This window comes from Mobula birostris, chromosome 11, assembly GCF_030028105.1.
Source record: "Mobula birostris isolate sMobBir1 chromosome 11, sMobBir1.hap1, whole genome shotgun sequence".
Classification (NCBI taxonomy): Eukaryota; Metazoa; Chordata; class Chondrichthyes; order Myliobatiformes; family Myliobatidae; genus Mobula; species Mobula birostris.
The window spans coordinates 971,902-988,268 of record NC_092380.1 but is presented as its reverse complement, the minus strand read 5'-3'; the positions used below and the strand labels follow the sequence as shown (position 1 = coordinate 988,268).

Here is a 16,367-nt window from a genome sequence, read left to right as displayed (position 1 = left end):
GAACTACACCGAGACAGGGACTGGGGATGGAAGCCGTGAAGTGGGTCGGCGCCATCTCCTTAAGAGACTGATAAAGTTGATGATTCTCGCTCAGTTCCGGACATCTTCTTGAGGGCTGCAAACTGGAGCCAATGGTCTAACTGTGGCTGGCTACGCCATCTTGTTGAGGGGCACAGATCAGAATCAACGAGGCGCCCTGTGCCATCTTGTTGAGGGGCACAAAGTGGAGCCAATGGGACTCCCTGTTGCCCCGCACCAGGACAGGATCAATAGGACCCTTCGGCCCATCCTGTGGGTGCGATCGCAGATTCCCCCTTCTAGGCCAGTCTCATTTGGCCCATCTTTCCCTAAACCTTTCCTACCCATGTACCCGCCCGAGTGCCCTTTAAATGTGGTTGATGCACCTCCCTCAACCAATTTCTGACGGCTTTGTCCACAGCCCTCGGGTCCCGGTTCAAAATTCTTAACAAACTTCAACTCGTTCCAAACGCCGCTGCTGTCCTGTGTCCTTTAGAAATTGATTTTAAAGTTCCCTTACTTGTTTTTAAAGCTCTTCCTGGTCGGGGACCGGAGAACATCACCGACTCGCTTTCGTTTTGTAATCCTGCTGGAACTGTGAGGCCTGCTGCCATTATCAGTCTCCCTCTATGGATAAGTGGCAGGTCAGCCTTCTGAACCACGCTCCTAAACTTTGAAATTCATTCCCCAAATCTGTATGGAATGCAGACTTAGTCGTCATTTTTAAACGGTTATTTTAAACTAAGCTCAAAACCTATTTACTTAACCTTGATTTTCACTGACATCTTTTTTATTTTTATATTCCACTATAGACCAGTCTATGAAAAGTGCTCGATAAATAAGTTATTATTGCTATTATTATTAAATCTCTCCCCTCTCACTGTAACCCTGGAGAAAGAGACTGCATGTTCACCCTATCTGTGCCCCTCATGGTTTTATACACCTCTGTAAGTTCACCCCTCAGTCTCGTACACTGTTAATAAAGTCCCAACGTGCCCACCCTCTCTCCATAACTCAGTCCCTAGAACATTCTCATAAATCTCTTATGCACTTTTTGCAAGTTAATGGAATCTTTCCTTCAGTGGGGTGAGCAGAACTGATCACCCCTCTACAGGAAGGGTGTGGGGACTTTGGAAAGGTTCACCAGGGTGCTGCCTGGATTGGAGGGCACGAGCTGCAAGCAGAGGCTGGACAAACTTGTCTTCTCTGGAACGGTGGAGGTTGAGGTTTATAAGATTATGTGATGCATAGAGTAGACAGCCAGAATCTTTTCTGCAGGGTGAAAATATCTAATACCGGCAGGCATACCTTCGAGCTGCAGGGAGCAGTGGACTCTTGACAGCATCTTTTTAAAGATTAGCTTCATTTGTCACACATACATTAAAATCCATCTTTTGCCTCAACAACCAACATGCTCCAAGGCTGTGCTGGAGCAGCCTGCGTCATCATGCTTCCAGTGTGTAACCCTAACCCGTACATCTTTGGAATGTGGGAGGAAACCAGAGCACCCACACAGTCACGCCAAGAATATCCAAACTCCTTACAGACATCAGGAGGAATCGAACTGCGATCAGTGATCGCTGACATTGTAAATCGAACTGCGTACATCCATACTCACGTCGTTCTACAGATGCACAGCAGACAGCTTCCCAACAAGCTGCATCACTGTTCAGTACAGAAATGGCACTGTGGCGACAGGAAGGCTCTACGAAACTACCCAGCACCAGCCTACCAGATATATATACAGAAAGGTGCAGGAAAAGGGCCAGTAACATCATGAAAGATCCCACCCAGACCAGCAGTAACTCAAAAAGTTGATCAACACTGCCAACCACCACTACTTTATCATCTCCTGTCACCTTACGTACAGGCACTCCTGTGCCTAGCATCACTCTATTCACATACAATCAATGTATAATAAACTATCTCATGTATTTATTATTGTGTATCTTGTGCATGAGCTGCACTCTAACAATTATTTTGTTCTCCTTTACACTTGTGTACTGGAAACCTTGAAAGCGATTGCACTGACTGATGGACCATGGGCACATCATGGTTACACTAGTCACATCACAGTCTGGGACATCGATTCAAATGCGCAGAAATGTTAGAAGCTGCAGAGCAGAACAAATTCAGCCCAGTACATCATAGGCTCTTCCCTCCCGACCATCACTAGTCCTCACAGGAGGGGCTGCCTCAGGAAGGCAACATCCACCATCAAAATCCCCACCACCCGGGCTATGCCATCTTCCTGCAGCTCCCCTTGGGCAGGAGGTACAGAAGCCTGATGTCGCACACCACCAGGTTCAGGAACAGCGACTTCCCTTCAACCGTTCAGTTCTTGAACCAACAGCACAATCTGAGTCACTGTCTCCATACGGAAACACCCTGACCACTTTGTGATACGATGGAGTTTCTTCTAATTGTGTTCATTTTTTTGCCAGAAAAATTGGGTATAATTTATGTTTATCCTGTGAAAGTTGTGTATCTGATGCTGCTCCAAGTTTTCCCCGCACCTGGACCTGACAATAAACTCCACTCTGGAATGAGGGGAGATTAACTAAAGGACACCTTCCACCCTGCACAAAAAGACTGTTGAAAGGACCTCACAATCTACCCCTATGACATTGCTCCTTATTGTCTGCCTGCACTTTATTCTGCATTTCTCTTGTACTGACATGATAAACTGATCTGTATATACCGTGTACAAAACAAGGTTTTCACTCTACCTCAGTACATGACAACTTACCAAAGGATACAGTGGGATATAGATACAGGCAGGGAAATGGCAGACTGGTTTTAACCCGGACAAGTGTGAGGGGTTGTACTTTGGGAGGTCAAATGTGAGGGGACAGGGCACCGTTAACAGCAGAACGCCTAACTGTGTTGATGTATGGAGGAATCAAGGTGTCCATGAAAGTTTCTGCACAGGTTGACAGGCTGACAAAGGTGGGCCACAGCATGTTTGCCCTTATTTGTCAAGTCCAAGAGTCAGGAATTCACCTTGCAGCTTTATAAAACTCTGGTCAGGCCCCATCTGGATTACCACGTACAGTTCTGGCCACCCCATTACAGTACGGGTGTGGGGGCTTTGGAGAGGGTGCAGAGGAGGTTCAGCAGGGTGCTGCCTGGATTAGAGGCCTGAGCTGTAAGGAGAGGCCAAACACAGCTTACTTTCTCTGGAGCATCGGAGGCTGAGGAGAAATCTGAGTCATTTGCATTCACGGTGGGAGGGGTGAGCTGAACAGAGATGGTGGGTGTCTGGAACGTGCTGCTAGGGGTGGTAGTGGAGACAGATGCTGTCAGACGCATGAATGTGTAGGGAACGTAGGGAGATGGACACTGTGCAGGCAGGAGGGAGGGCCAACACAACACTATGGCCTGTCCTGACTGTATGGTAATGAAGACACACGACGAGGTAAAGCATTTGATAAGTCTTTTATTAGTTACTGTTTAGTTCTGAGTTGTCACTCTGCCAGTGAGACAGCAGAAAGAGGAGCGTTTTCTCTGGGATCATCCCAACGACACAGGCACACTGGGACCTGTGTAGAGTTCGAGGTGGGGTGGTGGTGAGGGGGATAAAGTGCAGCCCAGAAGGAAAACGCCAACTCCAGTGTGGGCCGATCCCCACCCCTGCCGATGCAGGATGTAGCGAGGGAACCATTACACAGAGCAGGGAGGTGGTGCCACTACGCAGGACGCGGGGGGGGGGCGGGCACATAGATGACGCGTGCTTACAAAAGCACACACACAAAACACTGGGTCCAGGGGGGAGGGAGGAACGTACACACCATCTCAGTACACATGACCGGCCACAAACAGAGATTGTCCGGCTGCGGCTCCTGTCTCCCCAGAGGGTAAGTACTTGCCCTGGGCTGCCAATCCATTTGTCTGTAAGAGAGAGAGGGGGTACAGAGTCAGTGTGAAGGGTACAATGCGAACCGCGAGCATCCCAGACACCGTTCCACACCCGTGCATGAGGATATCCTGATGTCAAGCTCCCTCACCTGCACTGAACTACCTCATCCCCTTGACACCAAGCTCCCACTCACCGTCACCGAGCTCCCCCTCCCCTCACCGACACCGAGCTCCCCCTCAACCTCACCGACACCGAGCTCCCCCTCACCGACACCGAGCTCCCCTCACCCTCACCGAGCTCCCCCTCACCCTCACCGACGTTTAGTTCCCCCTCACCCTCACCGACACTGAGCTCCCCCTCACCGACACCGAGTTCCCCTCACTGAGCTTCCCCTCCCCTCACCGACACCGAGCTCCCCTCACCTTGGCCCGTTTGACGAACTCCGCGGCAGCTGCCTTGGCATTCTCCTTCTTGCCAGACCAGGCCTTGAGTGCAGAGGCTTGGAGAGCGCGTCCGTACGAAAAGGTCAGAGCCCAGGGCTTGAGATCCGGGCAGCGGTTGATGGCACTCAGATTGATGGACGCCTCCTCCTCACTCTGACCGCCTGACAGGAAGGTGATACCTAGAGTCCAGACCAAGAGACAGTCAGGGGTAGGGAAGGAGAGAAGAGCGAGGTTGGGGCCTTCCCCATCCCTTCCATTTACATGGACATGCACACAGAGCGCTCTGTGTCAGACTGACCTGGTACAGCTGCAGGAACGGTGCGGCGCAGGGCAGTAACCGTTGCCATGGCGATCTGCTCGGGGGTGTACTTTTCCGTACAGGCGTGTCCGGCTGTCACCATGTTGGGTTTCAGCAGTGTTCCCTCCAGGTAAACATGGTGGTCACTCAGGGCCTTGTAGACAGCAGCCAGCACCTGGGTGGGTGGGTGGGGGGAGAAGAGTCGAGGGTGAGGGTGAGTGCGGGGCAAGCAGGGAGGACCGTATCGGCGTCCAGCCGGCCCCAATGGGCTGAACAGCTTACCTTCTCAGTGATAAACTGACAGCGCTTGAGATCATGAGCGCCGTCGGGAAGGATCTCGGGCTCGACGATTGGGACAATGCCATTCTGTGGGTGGAGACGGGAGAAAGGAGGGACAACGTCAAGGCTGGATAGACAGTGTTCTTACCCCTCCCTGGGGCATCTGCCTCCCCTGTTTGTCACCCCGCCTTCCTCTCTCAACTCTCTCCCCATCTACCCCACTTTCTGTTCCTCATTCCCCCTCCCCCCAACACCACCCTCATTCCCCCTCCCCCAACACCACCCTCGTTCCCCCTCCCCCCCAACACCACCCTCGTTCCCCCTCTCCCCAACACCACCCTCGTTCCCCCTCTCCCCAACACCACCCTCGTTCCCCCTCTCCCCAACACCACCCTCGTTCCCCCTCCCAACACCACCCTCGTTCCCCCTCCCTCCACCACCCTCGTTCCCCCTCCCCCCACCACCCTCGTTCCCCCTCCCCCCCAACACCACCCTCGTTCCCCCTCCCCCCCAACACCACCCTCGTTCACCCTCCCAACACCACCCTCGTTCCCCCTCTCCCCCCAACACCACCCTCGTTCCCCCTCCCCAACACCACCCTCGTTCCCCCTCTCCCAACACCACCCTCGTTCCCCCTCCCCCCACCACCCTCGTTCCCCCTCCCCCCCAACACCACCCTCGTTCCCCCTCTCCCAACACCACCCTCGTTCCCCCTCCCCCCAACACCACCCTCGTTCCCCCTCTCCCCCCACCACCACCCTCATTCCCCCTCCCCCAACACCACCCTCATTCCCCCTCCCCCAACACCACCCTCATTCCCCCTCTCCCCCCACCACCACCCTCATTCCCCCTCCCAACACCACCCTCATTCCCCCTCCCCCCAACACCACCCTCATTCCCCCTCCCCCCAACACCACCCTCATTCTCCCTCTCCCCCAACACCACCCTCATTCCCCCTCTCCCCCAACACCACCCTCATTCCCCCTCTCCCCCCACCACCACCCTCATTCCCCCTCCCAACACCACCCTCATTCCCCCTCCCCCCAACACCACCCTCATTCCCCCTCTCCCCCAACACCACCCTCATTCCCCCTCTCCCCCAACACCACCCTCATTCCCCCTCTCCCCCCACCACCACCCTCATTCCCCCTCCCAACACCACCCTCATTCCCCCTCCCCCCAACACCACCCTCATTCCCCCTCCCCCCAACACCACCCTCATTCTCCCTCTCCCCCAACACCACCCTCATTCCCCCTCTCCCCCAACACCACCCTCATTCCCCCTCTCCCCCCACCACCACCCTCATTCCCCCTCCCAACACCACCCTCATTCCCCCTCCCAACACCACCCTCATTCCCCCTCTCCCCCAACACCACCCTCATTCCCCCTCTCCCCCAACACCACCCTCATTCCCCCTCTCCCCCCAACACCACCCTCATTCCCCCTCCCCCCGGCCGTACATGCTGGCAGATGCTGGCGTATCGGGCCAAGACGTTGGCGTTCTCCATAATGGCGAGGTGGGACGGGGTGGTCTCGGTGATCTTCAGCACACACCGCCACTTGGCAAAGTCAGCCCCATCCTTCTTGTATTGGGCACAGCGCTCGTTCAGTCCATCCAGCCCTGGGGTGGGGGCAAAGAGGGGACCATTAGTCTGACCTATATACACTTTCCCCTCTTCTGTAACATCTCAACTCTCTCCATGTTCTCTGTAACATTTCCCTCTCTCCCCCTTTCATTCTCCAGTAACGTCTCCTCTCCCCTTCCTTGTAACATCTCCTCTGTCCCCCTCCCATGCAATATCTCTCTGTCGCCCTCTCACCTTATCCACCCTACTGTAACACCTCCCATCTCCCCCTCTGCTCTCTGCAACACCTCTCCTATCTCCCCTTCACTCTCCTGCAACATCTCTCCCATCTCCTCCTCCCCTTTTACACCTTCTCCCTCTCTCCCGTAACATTTTCCCTCTACACTACGACCTCTTCTCTCTCTCTCTCTTCCCAGCTCCCCTCATTCATTCTCCCACCCCCACCCCTCCATCCTTCTCACTCCTCAGTTTGGAATCGAGGAATTGGGGTGGGGAGGAAAACATGCAGCGTGCGGGAGAGGGAGGAGGAAGGGGTGGCTCCAGGGAGTGACCTACCTTGAGTTGTGGTCTCACCATTGGTACCAGGCAGCAGAACCACTCCAAGGTCGACCTGCGGGAGGAGGAAAAGACAGAGGGCGAAGTTGAGTCCCCTTTCTACAAGCACCAACCCCTCTCCTGGCTCAGTGCAATCATCATGTTAGTCAGCAATCAGTTGGAGCTGTGGACAGCGAAGATGTCTGAGGACACAGCGGGATAGAGATCAGTTACAGATATGGCGGAGAAATGGCCGATGGAGTTTAATCCGGACAGGTGTGAGGTGTTACACTTTGGGAGGTGAAATGTAAAGGGACAGGGCACAGTTAACGGCAGGACCTTTAACAGTGTTGACCTGCAGAGGGATCCTGGGGTCCATGTCCACAGCTCCCTGAAGGTGACCACACAGGCTGACAGGGTGGCAAGGGAGGGAGGCAGGTTGATCACGGGGGGGGGGGGATGCACCCTCTGCCCCACATCACCTTGATGCCAGCCACGATACCCTTGTCCTTGATTAACTTGACGAAGGAGGTCCCATCATCGGTCTTCTGATACAGGGTCTCATGGAAGAAGATGATACCACCGACGTACTCTTTCACCTCCTCTGTGGCCTTGAACAAGATCTGGCGATAGAAACGGCGATTCTCCTCCGAGTTGTCCGCGCCTACACTGCTCATCCGTTTGGCCATACTTCCTGGGAGGGGGAAAGAGGGGTAGGGGCAGAGAGGGAAGGGAAGATGAAGTGAGAGGGGATGAAGTGACAGGAAGAGAGGGAAGGCAGGAAGCGGGGTGAGGGGTTGGGTGGAAGACACACTGGTTATAACTCTCCACCACCTCGGTTTGGCAAACCCTTGATCCAGCGAGTATGTGAGGGACCGCGAAGTGAAGGGACGGGTAGGGGTGGCTGTACCTACCGGTGGACTCATCGGCGGCGAGGATGCCTTTGCCCGGGGCCACGATCCGGTGGGCGATGTCCGACAGCTCCTTCTTCTGCTCGGTGGTGAGGGGCGGATAGTGGTGCGGCATGCTGGCTTCTGTCTGTGGGGACACAGCACCTCCGTTACCGGCTCCCCGCTGAGGGGAACTCCCATCGCGCCGGCTTAAACTGCGGCCTTCCCCATTAAAGCTCCTTCACAGACACGCACAGAGACGCCGGACGTGGACGAGGAGAAACCGAAGATCAGCCTAATCACCTTCACGCAAGAGTGAGCTCGGAGAGGGAGATGCGGACAGGAAGTTTCGTATCATGGAACCGGGGCCCGGAGAGATCAGAGGCCTCAGGGCCCCCGGCACCCCCTTCCGAATTCCCATCTCCCCGCTCATCGAGCGGCCGGGTGGGGACTGTCCCAGTCTGTATTACATGTGTCCTCGCGTGTCCTTCCGCGTCGTGGAGATATGCTCTGTGTGTGTGTGTGTGTGGGTGAGTGAGTGAGGGAAGGGGCATGTGCGTCCCTCTGCATGTTCCTGTTCTTGTCCATCCCTCCCTCCCACACTCACCTACCTACCCACCCTCTCTCCCCCCACACTCACCTACCTACCCACCCTCTCTCCCCCCACACACCTACCTACCCTCCCCACCCTACCGTGTGAGAGTGAGGGAAGGGGCATGTGCGTCCCTCTGCATGTTCCTGTTCTTGTCCATCCCTCCCTCCCTCCCCCCCACACTCACCTACCTACCCACCCTCTCTCCCCCCACACTCACCTACCTACCCTCCCCACCCTACCGTGTGAGAGTGAGGGAAGGGGCATGTGCGTCCCTCTGCATGTTCCTGTTCTTGTCCATCCCTCCCTCCCCCTCACCCATCCTCTCCCTACCGTGTCGGCTGCTCCTGCCTCTGGCTTCCGTCCTCGCTGACGTTCCCGTGTGCAATGAGAGCCGGATCGGATCGGATCGGATCAGAGCCCTCCCTCCTCCCTCTACGTGACCGGGCTCAGATACACATGACGTCAGAAGTGCACACTGCGGAGATCCTCTTAAAGGCGCAGCCACACTGCGGCAAAACCCTCTCGGGGTGGGGGCTGGGGAGATGGGAGAGGCGGGGCTGGGGCAGGGCAGGGCAGGGGCAGAGGCAGGGGAGGGGCAGGGACGGCCTCAGAGCCGCTCTGCCGGGACCTCCCCGGGGAGGGGGCGGGGTCTCAGTGGCTGAGAGATGGTTCTCTGTACAATTAGGTGAGGCTGAACACAGAGCTCCCCGTCCACCCTCCTTTCCCTCTGCCCCCATACCCCGACCCCTGAGGTGACCTTGGTGAGCTTGCGATTGTGCTGACACACGCCTGTGATCCGAGGTGGAGCCAACAGCCGGAATGTGGGATCAGCCGGCAGCTGTTAACCGTCTCATTCCTGGCAAGTGCGCAAAGGTCAACCCGTAAGCCGACAGCCGACACCCGACACCCGACACCCACAGGGCGAGGCAGGCACGGACGGAGATGGGGAGGGCTGCAGGGGAAGGGGGTGACAGAGACACGGAGGGAGCAGATGATGGACACAGGGGGGGGACGGACACAGAGGTGTTTGGTGGGGGGTGACAGAGACACGGAGGGAGCAGATGATGGACACAGGGGGGGGACGGACACAGAGGTGTTTGGTGGGGGGTGACGGAGACACGGAGGGAGCAGATGATGGACACGGAGGGAGGACGGACACAGAGGTGTTTGGTGGGGGGTGACGGAGACACGGAGGGAGCAGATGATGGACACAGGGAGGGGGGACGGACACAGAGGTGTTTGGTGGGGGGTGACGGAGACACGGAGGGAGCAGATGATGGACACAGGGAGGGGTGACAGACACAGAGGTGTTTGGTGGGGGGTGACGGAGACACGGAGGGAGCAGATGATGGACACAGGGAGGGGGGACGAACACAGAGGTGTTTGGTGGGGGTTGACGGAGACACGGAGGGCTGATGGCGGCGGGGAGGAGAAGGGGTGACAGACAGTGAGGGATGTAGGGGAGGGAGGGCTGATGGAGACTGGAAGGGAAGAGGTGACAGATGAGCAGGGTGTAGGGGAGGGAGAGGGTGACAGAGACAGGGTGTAGGGAAGGGAGGGTGTGATAGAGTCATGGAACACTACAACACAGAAATAGTCCCTTCAGCCCATCTAGTCCATGCTGACCTATACGTGGACTATAGCCCTCACATCCGTGTTGCTATTCAAACTTCTCTTAAATGTTCAAATTGAGCTCACATCCACTATTTCTGCTGGCAGCTTATTCCACACACTCACCACCCTCTGAGTGAAGAAGTCTCCCGCAGGTTCCCTTTAAACTTTCCACCTTTCACCCTTAACCTATGGCCTCTAATTGTAGTCCCACCCAACCTCAGTGGAAAAAAAACAGCTTGCATTTATGCCATCTCTACCCCTCATAATTTTATATGCCTATATCAAACTCCCTCTCATTCTTCTATGGTTCTAAGGAATAAAGTCCTAACCTATTCAATCTTTTCTTATAACTCAGGTCCTCGAGACCCAGCAACATCTTTGTAAATTTTCTCTACACTCCTTCAAAGTTTATTATCACTGAGAAATTTTGTGAAATGTGTGGTTTTGTGGGAGCAGTACAGTGCAAGACATTAAAAAGGATCACAAGCCAATAAATTACTGTGAGGAAAGTGTTACATTTGATTTCTCCTCAATATAATCCTAAATTGAAGTTTGTAAGACGAGATGGTGTCAGCTTAGAATAAGACCAGACCATATGATAGAGGGGCAGAATTAGGCCACTTGGCCCATTGAGTCTGCTGCGCCATTCCGTCATGGCTGATTTATTATCCTGCCTTCTCCCCGTAACCTTTGATGCCCTGGCTAATCAAGCACCTATCAATCTCTGCTTTAAATATACCCAACGACTTGGCCTACACTGCTCTCTGTGACAAGGAATTCTCAGCTTCAGCACCGTCTGGCTAAAGAAATTCCTCCTCAATGTGTTACACGTACAGTGCTGAAGGATAATATACTCAACCGAGGACTGGAGGTCGGAAGCCGGGAGGGGTTGTTGGAGATTCGTCTGTGTGAGTGGGTGGGAGATTGGGAAATGAGTTTTGTTGTTCTGCTGAACATGGTGGCTGAGTTACTTCGGTGGTAGGATGTGTGGCAACTCTTGCAGACTGCCCCCAGCACTTTGGTTTGAATGCAAATAACGCGTTTCACAGTAGGTTTCGAAATACACGGGATGAATCTGTTTCCTTCCTGGTAAGCCTGCTGTCTCTAAGCTAGGTACCTCATCTGAATGTCACGATAGATACCATGATATAGCTGGTGTCACTACAACATGGAAAAGTGCTGCGGTAAGGACAAGGTTCAAGCTCTGAAGAGTATAAAGAGCGCCACCATCTTGGTGCAAATAGGAAATTGAGCTTAGGTTGTGACTGATGGAGCTGGAGAGAGGGCTTGGGGGAGAGGAGAGGAGGAGAGAGAGCGTATGAGAGGAAGAGAGAGAGGAGTACAGAAAAGAAAGCAGAGAGAAACTGGAACAGCTGCTGGACAAATGTGCTTCCTCCAGCAGTATGTCGTGTGACGTGGTTCAGTGATTGGTTGATAAATATTATTTTACCTCATTTACTAATTCATTAACCATTTTTCTTTTGGTCTTATTCTTTATGTTTCTCTGATAAAGTAATTTCTTAGGACATAGAACAATATAGCACAGTACAGGTCCCTCTGCAAACAATATTGTGCTGACCTCTTAACTCCAAGATCAATCTAACCCTTCCCTTCCACATAATCCAATATTTTTCTTTCATCCATGATGATTTTCTTGACTGTCCTGAATGTAGTTGCCTTTACCACCACCCTTGGCAGTGTATTCCACACAACCACCATTCACTGTGTAAAACAACGATCTCTGACATTCCCCTTATACTTTCCTCCAATCATCTTAAAATTATGCCCCCTTGTATTAGCTCTTTTTGCCCAGGGAAAGTCTCTATAAGTATCCACTCTATTTATGGCTCTTATAACTTATACACATCTATCAAATCTTCTCTCAATCACCTTCACCCCAAAGAGAAAAGCCCTAGTTTGCTTAACCACTCCTTATCAGACATGCTTTTTTAATCCAGGCAGCATCCTGGTAAATCTCTGCACCTTCTCTAGTCCAGGCAGCATCCTGGTGAATCTCCTCTGCACCCTCTCTAATACAGACAGCATCCTGGTGAATCTCCTCCGCACCCTCTCTAATACAGACAGCATCCTGGTGAATCTCCTCCGCACCCTCTCTGATCCAGGCAACATCCTGGTAAATCTCCTCCGCACCCTCTCTAATCCAGGCAGCATCCTACTGAATCTCCTCTGTGCTCTCTCTAAAGCTTCCACATCCTTCCTATAATGAGGAGACCAGAACTGAACACAATATTCCAAGTGTGGTCTGACCAGGGTTTTATAGAGCTACAACATTACCTTGAACTCAATCTCCTGATTAGTGAAGGCCAGCACACGATAAGCCTTCTTAAACACTCTATTAACTTGCATCACATACAAAATGCTGGAGAACTCAGCAGGCAAGGCAGCATCTATGCAAAAGAGTAAACAGTCGACACTTCGGGCTGAGACCCTTCATCAGGACTGAATCTGTGTGACCATTTTGACAAGTCTATGGACGTGAATCCCAGGATCACTCTGTTCCTTCATACTGCTGAGAAGGCCTTCAGGTTCAGCCTTCCAAAGTGAACCACTTCACAATGTAGCCTTTAACACGTGTACAGTGCTCCCTTTGTCTGTGGATACCTGTTGCTGCTGAACCATTCTTACTACAGTTACAATAAAAATATAAAAGAAATAAAGGGTGTAGGAAAGAATCACGAGGCAGCTTTCTGACATATTCAACCTTTCCCTATAACTGGAGTTCCAGCAACACCCTCGTTAGGGTTGTTAATTAATTAACTCACATTAATTTCATATTAATAAACATTTTAATCGCTCACACAGTACTGCTGTTGCAAAGCAACACATCTCCTGAGGGACACTGGAGATAACTCTGGTCTGGCAAAGGAAGGCTGGCGTGATGGTAGACTTACTGTGCCCGGCGAGTCTGCTTGCGTCTGCGAGAGGGCGGCGGGGTGGGACCGACGTGCAAGGTGAATCCCGGCACTGTCTGTCCTGTCTTTTATAGGGGCCCAGGGGGAGGGTAGACAGTGTCCATTTCTGACCTTCTCCCCTTGCACCACTAACCTTTTCCCAAGCACCAGCTGCTGGCTGGCATTCTGGAATGTTCCAAATCGGGAGGCAGGGTGGGGGGTAGGGGAATCTCGGTTGCAGGCCAATTGGCCCCTCTCCAGCTTGCTACCCCACCCCTCCCCAGTTCCTGGGAGATCCATGAATCAGGAGCATTATTACATGATGCGAAAGATAAGAGGGCCTGAACTGTGCTCTTTGACCCACAACGGTGTGCTGACCTTTAACTTACAAAACCAAACTAACCCTTCCTACATATCCCTTCATTTTTCTATCGTTGTTGTGCCCATCTAAAAAGTCTCCAATGTATCTGCCTCTCACCAACCGACCGCATATTCCATACACCCATCACTCTCTGTGTAAAAAAAAATCTCTGACATCCCCCCCCCACACCCGTACTTTCCTCCAATCATCTTAAAATCATACACCCTCAGATTAGTCATTTCTGTCCTGGGAAAGAGTCTCTGACTGTCCACTAATCCAAGCAACACTCCGGTAAATCTCCTCCGCACCCTCTCTAATCCAGACAACATCCTGGTGAATCTCCTCTGCACCCTCTCTCATCCAGACAGCATCCTGGTGATTCTCGTCCGCACCCTCTCTAATCCAGGCAGCATCCTGGTGAATCTCCTCTGCACCCTCTCTAATCCAGACAGCATCCTGGTGAATCTCCTCTGCACCCTCTCTAATACAGACAGCATCCTGGTGAATCTCCTCCGCACCCTCTCTAATACAGACAGCATCTTGGTGAATCTCCTCTGCACCCTCTCTAATCCAGACAGCATCCTGGTAAATCTCCTCTGCACCCTCTCTAATCCAGGCAGCATCCTGGTGAATCTCCTCTGCACCCTCTCTAATCCAGACAGCATCCTGGTAAATCTCCTCTGCACCCTCTCTAATCCAGGCAGCATCCTGGTGAATCTCCTCTGCACCCTCTCTAATCCAGGCAGCATCCTGGTGAATCTCCTCTGCACCCTCTCTAATCCAGGCAGCATCCTGGTGAATTAATCCAGGCAGCATCCTGGTGAATCTCCTCTACACCCTCTCTAATACAGACAGCATCCTGGTGAATCTCCTCTGCACCCTCTCTAATCCAGGCAGCATCCTGGTGAATCTCCTCTGCACCCTCTCTAATCCAGACAGCATCCTGGTAAATCTCCTCTGCACCCTATCTAATCCAGGCAGCATCCTGGTGAATCTCCTCTGCACCCTCTCTAATCCAGGCAGCATCCTGGTGAATCTCCTCTGCACCCTCTCTCTAATACAGACAGCATTCTGGTGAATCTCCTCTGCACCCTCTGTAAAGGTTCTGCATCCTCCATCTCTAAAGCTTCTACGTCTGTCCTATAACAAGGTGACCAGAATGCAAGACTGTTTGGAAAAGCAAAGATATGAAACCGCCGTAAATTACAAAGATAAATAGGAGTACCAAGGTAGGATTCATGAACCGTTCAGAAATCTGATGGTGGTGGGGAAGTAGTTTCTGAATCGTTCAGTATATATTCTGATGGTAGAAATGAGAAGAGAGCATGTCCTCAATGGTGAGGAGGCTTACAGAGTCATAGAGTACTCAGCACGGAAACAGTCCCTTTGGCCCATCTAATCAGTGCTGCACTATAAATTTGCTCAGTCCCACCAAACTGCACCTGGACCATAACCTTCCATACACCTCCCATCCATATACCTATCCAAATTTCTCTTAAACATTGGAATCGAGCTTTCATCCACCACTTCCACACTCTCACCTCCATCTGAGTGGAAACTTTCCCCTCATTTCACATTTCACCCGTAATCCATGATCTCAGTTCTAGTTCCCACCTAACCTCAGTGGAAGAAGTCTGCTTACATTTATCCTACCTGTACCCCTCATAATTTTGTATACCTCTATCAAATCTCCCTTCATTCTCCTACGCTCCAGGGAATATAGTCCTATCCTATTCAACCTTTGTCTTTAACTCAGGTCCTCAATTCCTGGCAACATCCTTGTAAGTTTCCTCTGTACTCCTTCAACCTTGTTTACATCTTTCCTGTACATTGGTGACCAGAACTGCACACAATACTCCAAATGAGGCCTGACCAATATCTTATACAATTTCAACATAACATCCCAACCCCTGTACTCAATACATTGATCGATGAAGGTCAATGTGCCAAAAGCTCTCTTTAAGACCTTGTCTAACTGTGCCGCCACTTTCAAGGAATTATGGATCTGTATTCCCAGATCTCTCTGTTCTATCACATTCGTACTGTTCAATGTTTAAGTCCTACTCTGGTTTAAGGCCATAAGAGATAGGAACAGAATTAGGCCATTCCGCCCATCGAGTCTGCTCCACCATTTTATCATAGCTGATCCGTTTCCTTCTCAACCCATTCTCCTGCCTTCTCCCCATAACTTTTGATGCCCTGGATAATCAAGAACCTATCAATCTCAACTTTAAATAGACTCGACGACTTGGCCTCCACAGGCATCTGGGGCAATGGATTCCATGGTTTCACCAACCTCTCACTAAAGAAATTCTTCCTCATCTCTGTTCTGAATGGATGTCCCTCTATTCTGAGACTCTGCCCTCTGGTCCTCCTCTACATATCCAGTCTATCGAGGCCTTTCAATATTTGATAGGTTTCAATGAGATCCCCCTCGATTCTTCTAAACTCCAGTGAATACAGACCCAGAGCCATCAAACACTCTTCATATGTTAACCCTTTCTTTCCCAGAATCATTCTCATGAACCTCCTCTGGACCCTCTCCAATGCCAGAACAACTTTTCTTAGGTAAGGGGACCAAAACTGCTCACTGTACTCCAAGTGCAGTATGACCAATGCCTTATAAAGACCCAGCATTACATCCTTACTCTTATATTCTAGTCCTCTCAAAATTAATGCTAACATTGCATTTACCCTCCTTCCCACTGACTCAGTCTGCAAGTTAACCTTCAGGGAATCCTGCACAAAGACTCCCAAGTCCCCCTGCACCTCAGATTTTTGAAATTTCTCCCCATTTAGAAAATGGTCTATGCCTTTATTCCTGCTACCAAAGTGCATGACCATACACTTCTTGACATTATATTCCATCTGCCACTTCTTTGCCCATTCTCCTAATCTGTTTAAATTCTTCTGCAGACCCCCTGCTTCCTGAACACGACCTGCCTCTCCGCCTATCTTCGTATTGTCTGCAACTTGA

General features: G+C 52.0%; 1 protein-coding gene across 2 annotated transcripts; it reads right to left on the bottom strand.

Annotated features, from left to right (window-relative positions):
* Nucleotides 1-3,441: 3,441 nt before the first annotated feature.
* LOC140204709 (fructose-bisphosphate aldolase A-like) lies at nucleotides 3,442-13,053 on the bottom strand. Of its 2 annotated transcripts, none has more exons than XM_072271406.1 (9): nucleotides 13,030-13,053; nucleotides 7,933-8,056; nucleotides 7,501-7,712; nucleotides 7,040-7,094; nucleotides 6,359-6,519; nucleotides 4,901-4,984; nucleotides 4,619-4,793; nucleotides 4,300-4,499; nucleotides 3,442-3,909 (listed from the first exon to the last, which is right to left on the bottom strand). In XM_072271406.1, the coding sequence occupies exons 2-9, from the start codon at nucleotides 8,042-8,044 to the stop codon at nucleotides 3,814-3,816; spliced, it is 1,095 nt and encodes a 364-aa protein (XP_072127507.1). In that variant the 5' UTR covers nucleotides 8,045-8,056; nucleotides 13,030-13,053; the 3' UTR covers nucleotides 3,442-3,813. The 2 variants fall into 2 exon arrangements, with proteins under 2 accessions (XP_072127507.1, XP_072127506.1); XM_072271405.1 differs by lacking the exon at nucleotides 13,030-13,053 and adding an exon at nucleotides 8,834-8,941.
* Nucleotides 13,054-16,367: the final 3,314 nt, after the last annotated feature.